The sequence below is a fragment of the Hydra vulgaris genome, chromosome 05 (genome assembly GCF_038396675.1).
Source record: "Hydra vulgaris chromosome 05, alternate assembly HydraT2T_AEP".
NCBI classification, from domain to species: domain Eukaryota; kingdom Metazoa; phylum Cnidaria; class Hydrozoa; order Anthoathecata; family Hydridae; genus Hydra; species Hydra vulgaris.
In genome coordinates this window covers 27,237,501-27,247,500 of record NC_088924.1, presented here as the reverse complement: position 1 = coordinate 27,247,500, position 10,000 = coordinate 27,237,501, and the positions used below count along the sequence as shown (strand labels likewise).

The 10,000-nt window shown below is 30.9% G+C and overlaps 1 protein-coding gene across 2 annotated transcripts in view; it reads left to right on the top strand.

Moving 5' to 3' along the window:
• The window catches only part of LOC136080742 (uncharacterized), a 122,632-nt gene that overhangs the window by 94,627 nt on the left and 18,005 nt on the right, over nucleotides 1-10,000 (top strand). Inside the window, exons 12-13 of one of the 2 annotated variants that reach the window (XM_065797785.1) lie at nucleotides 4,759-4,890; nucleotides 5,478-5,609. In XM_065797785.1, the coding sequence (XP_065653857.1) occupies nucleotides 4,759-4,890; nucleotides 5,478-5,609 (264 nt within the window). The remainder of the gene's footprint in view (nucleotides 1-4,758; nucleotides 4,891-5,477; nucleotides 5,610-10,000) is intronic. The other variant, XM_065797786.1, reaches the window with a different exon arrangement.

The following is a 10,000-nucleotide window of genomic DNA, read 5'->3' as shown; positions in this document are numbered from 1 at the left end:
ATGGAGGCAAATTATTGTCTGTGCATTTAACATTGTTGTTTAAAAATTGTGTGTTCAAAGTTGTAATAGAGCAGAAAAGTTCCATAATGCTATAAAAAGTAATTGTGCCATATTTTTTTATATTTTTTTTTTATGTCTTCAGTTCGCACTAGGGTTTTATTTTTCTTACAAAAACACGTTTTCTGACCTTTTATACAAAATAAAAATAACAAATTCTATGCATGTCTTTTTGTGTTGAATAAAGGCATTATTTTTTGCGATGCTATTCTTGCACTAATGAGGCTGTCTTTACTAGCCAAACCGCAAACTTGAAGCTTCCGTTACAAGTTTGATGCATCTCTCTACTCTTTCAGTATGGCATGGAAAATGCTGTACATCTGGAAGATAAACATTTCTTAACATTTCAATTAGATTTTCATCTGAAATGCGAGTGGTAATTGGAAGTTCATTTAGTTCACATTTTCTCCAATCAATAAGGTCTATATAGTCTTTTGCTTCAAAATCGATTTCTGGTATAGAGAACTTTCGAACTTTGTTTGTTTTCATCAATCTTGCTTTCATTATTTGTTGCAATGCCAATTTCCTCACATTTGGTTGAGTATCTGATATCATAGTAAGAAGCATGTTTTCTGGATGCGCAAAAAAAGCATTCCTTTGTATAACTGGATTGATGATACTTTTTTTTTTCACTACTGGCATACCTGGATAAATTGATGGTTAGCCATAAATGTCTAGCACCTTCTGTGCATGAGGGATTACATCTTATATTGAACCACATTGGGTAGTAAACTTTAATAACCAACTCAACTATTTCTCTCAGCCTGTGTGACAGTTTGCTGCATCCAACATAATACCTCAATATCCTGTTTGCAGTGGTCACCCACCTGGCATGGTTAAGTTTTCCAGTATTTCGGATAGCCAAAGCGTTTGGACAGTAACCTGTAGATATTGTTTTGTAAATATCAAGTAAGTATTTTTGGTCAGTACTAAGAGATTTTTTGTCTACATTTGGCAATGTGACACTGATAGGAATGTAGTTGACTACTGGCTAGATCACACAATTTAATTTCTCTTCCAATTGGTCCAGACCATGACAACTAATTTTAATGTATCAATGTTGCTTTGAGTTTAAAATGTTTTTATACTTGTCTTAAGCTGTATCCATGTCCTGATGCAGTCTCTACTCTCTATATACTTTGACCCTGGTTCTTGTACTAAAACTACATACTATTCTTTGTTAGTTTTTCATATATTTTTCTCCTTGTTTGTATCAATAACTAATGTTGTATCTTTTCTTCCATCAAAATACAAACCTTCTAACATCTGAATATTTTCATGGTTTAAATGTTGCATTTTAAGTCTGTTTTTTTACATTCTCTTTGAATCTTATTTTTAACTATTACTTTGAATTAGTCTCTTTTTGAAATTATGTTCATGTCTTCCAGCACAGCACATGCTATAAATGCAGCACCTCTTCTTTAAACACCTACTCTATTGCAGGCTTGTGCTAAGGATAGTAATGGTGATCTCATTTGTTCAGTTTTATCTTTTCTGTTCAATTCTCGCTTGCAGCCTTCAGCTGTGTCTATATAATCAGCATCTGATTCTGAGTCAGTATTCCAAATCACAGTGTCATCAGAGTCAGAATCTTGAGGTATAGAATAAAAGCTTGAATTCCGAATGCAGCTTGATGATATTGCTTGAGCTTCAATACCTGTAATAGCACAAGACTGTGTTGATAGGTTCGACAGTAAGGGGCTATTTATTCTGTTTTTTTTTTGCTTCTTTTTGTCGTAACCTTAAAGCAGTTTGAATATCGAGTCCTTCCATATACATAACCCTCATAAATCTCTGATCGCTAAGAAAATCATGTTCTTTCTCTGGTACCTTCTTTACTTTTTCACAGATGCATTTAGAAAAGTCAAGACATTTGCATGCTGCAATGTCAAATAAAGCATTTTCTGCATGCTTTTGAAATGTTATTATTTTGGACTTCAATTTGTTTGTATGTTTTGTTTTATTAACGGACTTCATAATATTTCTTTACTTTTGATTGTAATCAAGAAACGTTTTTACAATGCGTTTATGAGGCGCAAAAACATTTTCACGTAAGTCTGCTGGTGAACCAACGATTGGACAAGTAGACTTTTTCCTTGTTGTCGCTGCAGCAGAAGACATTTTTGCCATAAAAATTTTCTTTGATTTCAATTTAGTTTATTAATAAACAGATAAAACTCAGAACTTATAAATTATAACATTTTTTCTATTTATCTGAAATTTGTTAAATAAATGTTTTGATTATAGACATAAGTTGTGGTAAATAATGCTGTTGGTGATGGTAATAAATGACAGAATTAATGGCATTTTACATACTTTAATGTCATTTAAAAATCACCACTGTAACCATTGGCAAAGAATGTTTGGTTTATTACATTTTAAGTGCTTTAATTCCATTATCAAAACAGTAGACCACAAGTGAAAGCATCAACAACATAATTAAAATAACTTTGTTTTAAATAAAAGTTATTTTTTCGTAAAAACTTAGCCCTCTAGCGGCACATGAAGACATTAAAATATTTTCTTAAAAATTGTAACCATTTTTAACTCAGTAACTCATTCATTGTGTAATGTTTAAACTCTATTACAACTCTAGTATATGCATAGAATTTGTTATTTTTATTTTGTAAAAAAGGTCAGAAAATGTGTTTTTGTAAAAGAAAAATAAAACCCTAGACTTAAAAAAATTAAAATAAATTTGGCGCAATTACCTTTATAGCATTATGCAACTTTTCCACTCTATTACAATTTCAAATTAAAAAAAAGTTGTTTGTCAATACACCCTATTCTGCATCATCATTTACAAATTTTACCGTACAAACAAATTTTATAGCTTCATGGTATCCTGGTTGCTCTTTCCACTGTTCAATTGGTTTAGCAAGTCAATCTGTTTTGGTGCCAAAAATGCTGAGCGATGTGTAAGATTTAGGTCCCAAAAGATTTGACAGACCTGTTTAAGGAGTGATCTTACAAAAAACTGACTCACAAAGGCAATATCTATTTTGACCGTGAACATGTTTGCTGAAAAACAAATGGAACTACCACTTCTATCAAATACCATTGTTGGTTGATTATTTTGGAAAGACAAATATCGGCTACTTCTTTGTCTATTTTTTTGTAGTCTATTATGTTATGGATGAACTGCAGGTCATTCATAGGTGCATCAGCATCAATGCTAGCTTTTGTTCAAGTTGGTGTGTGGAAAAGTGAAAGATAACTGTTCGTTCTAAAAAGTTTGGTTGTCATCCTCTGATCATAAGGCAATTGTTTAGAAAATAGGAACATTTTGTTCCCATAAATGTTACATTGAGCTTTATGGATAGCTCCTGGTTTAAGAAAGTGTACACCTCACAGTGGAGTTTGCCTAAAGATGATGAGTGTATTTCCACCAGCAGCTTTAATTACAGCAAACACAATCATAGTAGTTGTATTATCAGACAAATTCAGCTTATCTTCTGCAGAAGTGATTCCATTGCTTTGCATAATTATTTTGGGTAGGTGAAGAGTAACAAATTCTGATTGTCTTTCCATAGGAGGTTTATAATTTAAGTCACAGTCCCACCCTAAACCAGCGTCTATTTCAGCAACATCAAAATTTTCCTTAATATTCTGTTCTTTGTCATTGACTTCCGTGTCCTCATCATCATGATTCATCTACCTTCTCTTTCATTTTCTTTATAGCTGAGTATGATTTTCCAATTATCTCTGACTTCTAGTATTCTTGCTTTAATCTGAAAGATTTTGTCAAGTCAATCCATGTTTGCCTTTCTGTCTGTTATTTTTATCTAAATAGAACATCATCATTTTTCTTTTGGACAGTCAGAAGCCTGGATTTCATGATTTCCTGTATAGCGTTAGGTATCCAATTAACCAAAACTAGTAGAAGGACAAGTAACAGATCTTGTTGATAATGATGAAGATGGTGAAGGTTGGTCAGATGTATCTGACAAACAACTAGAAGGGGTTGGCAAAGACTTGAGTTTGAACAACCACTTCTTGTCAAGATTTCAGTTTTAATTTATTTTGATAAAACAAAACACACCAATATTACATATTAATATTACATATTAATAATACTATAGATATATTAATATTAATTAAATTGTGTCAATATCATAATATTAATTTGCTTGTTTATGAAATTTGTAATCAATGCAAAAGTTTGATACTGTTTTACACAGGAAATTGAGACTTTACTTTTGGGGCTTTAAGCGGGTTCTAGAAAAGTTATTAAAATGTGATAATAAAAATTTTTATTGCACACAAACACTAGAATGGAAAAAAAAATACAATTCAGGTGGTTTTGAAATTTTTTTGCATAGTGAACACCTCTAATGTATGTGTAGAGCACTCATTTTGTAAGTGATAAATACAGGGTTCAAATCTCACACCCTGATAGTACAGTTCTTAACTTGTTGCTTCAAAGGCCTTGCTTTTCAAAGTTTATGTTCCAGATTAATAGGATTGAGAGGGTTTGTAACAACAATAAAATCAAAAGTCTCTATGATTAAAGTGGCCTGGTAAATCGTATAATAAACTATAAACAGCCTCTTTGATCAAAGTGGCCTGGGGATGTAAATTTATATAAAAAAATAATGATAAAAACAGTAAAGATAAGTTATGAAATCACAAGCAGTAAATTACAAAGAAAAAACATAAGCTTTGATTGGTGATTTAGTATTATGAAATATTGTTTTTAAGATGTCAATGAATGTAGTAGCTTGACACCACCATGTTCTTGGAGTAATGGAGTATGTCATAACATAAATGGTAGCTATTCATGTTCATGTTATAATGGATGGATGCTAGGTGAAGATAATGCTAGCTGTGTTGGTGAGTTTTTTTTTTATGTTAAATATAAAGTAGATTTTTTGATTGAATAAAAAATATTTTTAAATTTCAAAGCTCTAGTTTTTAAAGATACTAATGAGTGAACCTGATAAGAAGTTTATGCAAGTACTTTTAAAAACTGTTAACATTTTTTTTAAATATGACATTAGTATTAAATCTAATATTAGTTTGTTCAATACAAATTGAAAGTAAGATTGTAGATAAAGTTTACAAATTCAATAGAAACTAACAAATTTTAATATTCTTGCTGAATTTGCTAAAATAGTTTTAGAATTATTAGTATAGAGTAAAACCTTGGCAATATTTTATGTATCTTTTTATTTACCATATACTGACTTAAGTTTTACCTTATAATGATTATATCTGGATTTGTGAAATCATGCAATCTGATTAAATTATTCTTTGATAAAACAATCAACTTGATCAAATTAGCCTGAGCATGGAAATAATTATAAAAAATAATAATTATAACAGTAAAGAAAAGATATGAAAGCACAAGCAATTTAAAGTGCCAAGTAAAAACATAAGTTTTGATTGGTGATTTAGTATTATGAAATATTTTTTTTAAGATGTCAATGAATGTAGTAGCTTGACACCACCATGTTCTTGGAGTAATGGAGTATGCCATAACATAAATGGTAGCTATTCATGTTCATGTTATAACGGATGGATGCTAGGTGAAGATAATGCTAGCTGTGTTGGTGAGTTTTTTTTTTTTTTATGTTAAATATAAAGTACATTTTTGGTTGAATAAAAAATGTTTTAAATATCAAAGCTCTAGTTTTTAAAGATTCTAATGAGTGAACCTGATAAGAAGTTTATGCAAGTACTTTTAAAAACTGTTAATATTTTTGTTAATAGTTTTCAAAGGTACTTGCAATAAATACAATATTAATATTTTCAATATAAACTAATTTTAAAATCGCAGCATAATTGTATATGTTTAATAGAAACAGATGAAATTTCCAATTGATTCCAAAACTTTTTTAAAAAGGCTAAATTTAATAAAACACTTAAGCCCTTAAGTTCTATTTTTAGATATCAAAGTTCTATTTTAAGATATGCAAATTTTTTACTTCAGTTTTATATTTTAAGTTATTTATAGTGATTTTGTGACTTTTTTTATAGTTTGATTTATTTATGATTTTGCAATAAATTAAAATAGCTTTGTTTAAGTATAATATAAAAAAATAATGCAAATAGGCATACAGGTTTTGATATCATTTAGAATTAAGAAATTCTGTGGCCTGAACTAAAAATATTATAATTTATATATATATATATATATATATATATATATATATATATATATATATATATATATATATATATATATATTTATATATATACACACACTTGTATACGTATATATATATATATACCTATATACGTATATATATTAGGGTGATTCAGATTGTAATAGAAAAAAAAAATGTCACAAAAAACATTCTCCTCAAGGTTGCCTGTGTTCCTTTATCACCTAGGATCATGTGTACCAAAAATTAGACTAAAAGAAGCAATTTTAGGGGTTGCCATGTTTTATAAGATGAATTAACCATTGGTAAAATTTTGTGATTTTCTCAAATTTCGCAAATTTGTTTTTTCATTGTTTATTTATTTATAATTTAGAAATTGATAATATGGCAACCACTAGATCTTCTGCTGAGGTGTGGCTTGTTGGTAAACCTACACAAACTCTGTCGACTGCCAGACTTCCTTCAAGAGGGGATGTTCTTCGGAGGTTGCTCTTCCATCATATAGAAGAGAAACAAGAAGTGAAAAAAAGTATTCGGGCAACAATTGAAGCAGTTCTTGTTATATGGGAGAGAGGAAAAATTCCAACTCAAAGAATTGACAATGCGGAAAGAAAGTTAAAAAAACTTTATGACGAATATCTGCTGCTGAAAAAACACCGAGGATCAAAATTGGACAGCTGTCAAATGAAAGAAGGAATTTTCCACGCTATCCTTGAAGAACTTTTTGATATTTCAACCAAGAATGCATCAGAAGTTATGAAAAACGATGAAGATAAAGCATTTTTACGTCAGCAGCAAGAAGATCCATTAAGTTGTAGTATGGCAGGAATTGATCAGAATTTAACAGCTAGGGAGGCACGGAAACGAGTCCGAGAAACTAAAATGGAATTGAGGCGTCAAAGAAGTCAAGCGGAACTGATGGAAAAAACAGAACTCATTTCTTCTTCATCAGCAGTTGACATTGTGAGTGAAAGTAGCTCTAGTTCCTCGGATGATGATGAATATCAGACTCCTTCCGCTTCCAGCACACTGAGCACAAGTGGTTCAACGAAAAAGAAGATGAAAGTTCTAACAAATAATGTTGTATCATCTCTTGATCGTGTTAATATTTCTGATCGCCGTGCACTCTTCGTGGTTGGAACAGTGTCTCAGGCTCTTGGTCACTCGGTAAAAGATTTATCATTGTTGTACAGCACAATCCGCAGAAAAAGGCGATCTGTTCGTGAAGCGGTGACTACAGCTGACAAGGTTGATTTCTCTCCTGATGATCCACTTCTTCTGCATTGGGATGGAAAGCTCTTACCTGATATCACTGGTGGTCAAAAAAAAGTGGATAGAATTGCCATCCTGTGGGGTGGAAAAATTGCTGGGCGTTCCAAAGATTGATCGAGGTACAGGTGAGCAACAGGCTGATGCTTGCATGAAGGCTCTTAAAGACTGGAAATTGAAAGAATTTGTTCGGGGACTGGTTTTTGACACTACTTCATCTAACACTGGGTTGAACAATGGTGCCTGCACAATAATGGAGCAGAATCTTGACCGTAATCTTATATGGATAGCATGCAGGCACCATATGTTTGAAGTCATGCTTTCCACCATTTTCACGACTGCATTTGGAACCAGTGGAGGACCTGAAGTTGGAATTTTTAACCGTTTCCAGAAACAATGGCCAGCAATCAACAAGGAGGTGTTCACTATAGGGAATAAAGAATTTTACAACTGCGATTTTTTTCTCAAACTCCGTGAAGAAATGGTAGTATATTATAGTGAAGCAATTAAAGGTCAACAACCCAGGGATGATTACTTAGAACTCTTGAATTTGTGCCTTATTTTCCTTGGAGGATCAACTACAACATCGGAGTTCAAAGTGAAGTTTCGGGCTCCAGGTGCAACACACAATGCACGTTGGATGGCAAAAGCTATATATTGTATAAAGATATATTTGTTTCAGGATCAATTTGTTATTACTGCAAAGGAAAAGAAAGGAATAACAGATATAAGTCTTTTTGTGGCATTTGTATACGGACAGTTTTGGAATGAAGCTCCGTTAGCTGAACGAGCACCATTCAATGATGCCAAGCTTCTTCAACGGATTCAAGAATATCCAAATCGTACAATTGCAATTAATGCAGCAAAAGTTTTGCATCGCCACCTCTGGTATTTTTCTGAACATCTAATAGGATTGGCTTTCTTCGATTCCCGTGTCGACAACAACACCAAGAGAGACATGGCAAACAACCTGAAACAACAGCCAAGGCAGAAATCTCTCAAAAGACTTGATGCTGCCACATTCGATTGTCACAGCCCATTGTCTTCCTTCGTCACACAACGCACCGCAGAACTTTTCGATCTAATTTTGAAAAATGGAAAAGAAAAAGCTGAATCATTTTTAATGAAAGAATCTTCAGAGTGGGATATGGATTCAACATATCTTGAAATGAAGCACAAGGTTCGTCAAATGAAAGTCGTCAACGATTGCGCGGAACGAGGCATAGCACTTATAACATCCTTTAACTCAAGCGTTACGAAAGATGAAAACCAAAAGCAGTTTCTTCTTAGATTGGTTGATCTTCACCGGAAGGAATTTCCAGTTGCATCAAAGTCTACCCTGATGAAGATGACTGTTGAATGATGAAGATGATTGATTTATTATTGCCTAGTAATAGTATTTAGTATTTATTATCAATAAGAAATTGATAATAAATAATTCAGTAATATAATATAAAAAATGTAAAAATAAAAAATATTTTTTTTACTTTTTGTAACCTTATACCAAAATGTGACATAACATGGCAACCCCTAAATATCATCCGATTTGATTCAAATTTTGCCCAATAACTAATATTGACACATAGAACAAGCGCTATCTAGAGGACAACAAAATTTTAGACACTACAAATTTTGCATCACACTAATATATATATATATATATATATATATATATATATATATATATATATACCTATATACGTATATATATATATATATATATATATATATATATATATATATATATATATATATATATATATATATATATATATATATAGAACCCTTAGATGTTGTCCGAAAGTTTTTTCCATATTTTGTTGACAAAAAGTAAAAATTAAAATGCAAGACCGGAATTTTTTTTTTTTAATAATGATAGACTGCCTGCCCCAACCAAACCCTCAGTCGATGTAGCAGCACTCCCTTGCGGGTCAGGCTATTTGTCAGTCGATGTAGCAGCACTCCCTTGCGAGTCAGGCTATAAGATAGTCGATGTAGCAACACTCCGCGCATGATTTACAGTAAAAAAATAAAAATAAAAACATTTTATTAAAAAAAATAAAAATAAAAACATTTTATTAAAAAAAATAAAAATAAAAACATTGTTTATATTGTTAAAAACATTCAGAATGTTTTAAAAACATTCAGAATGTTTTTAAAAACATTCTGGTCAAGTAAATTTGCGTTTTTGTGGTTTTTTTATATAACAATTAATTTGTAATTAAATTAATGGTTTTGACTTTCGTCCAACACGAAAATGTTGGACGAAAGTCAAAAGTAATTAAAAGTGACGTATGTGTTGGCGTAAGAATCACTTTTTTCCTTCCGCTCTTCCTAAAGCCAACAAACTATAGATCTATATATATACCTATATACGTATATATATATATATATATATATATATATATATATATATATATATATATATATATATATATATATATATATATATATATATATGTACACATATATACGTATATATATATATATATATATATACACATATATACGTATATATATATATATATATATATATAAATATATATATATATATATATATATATATA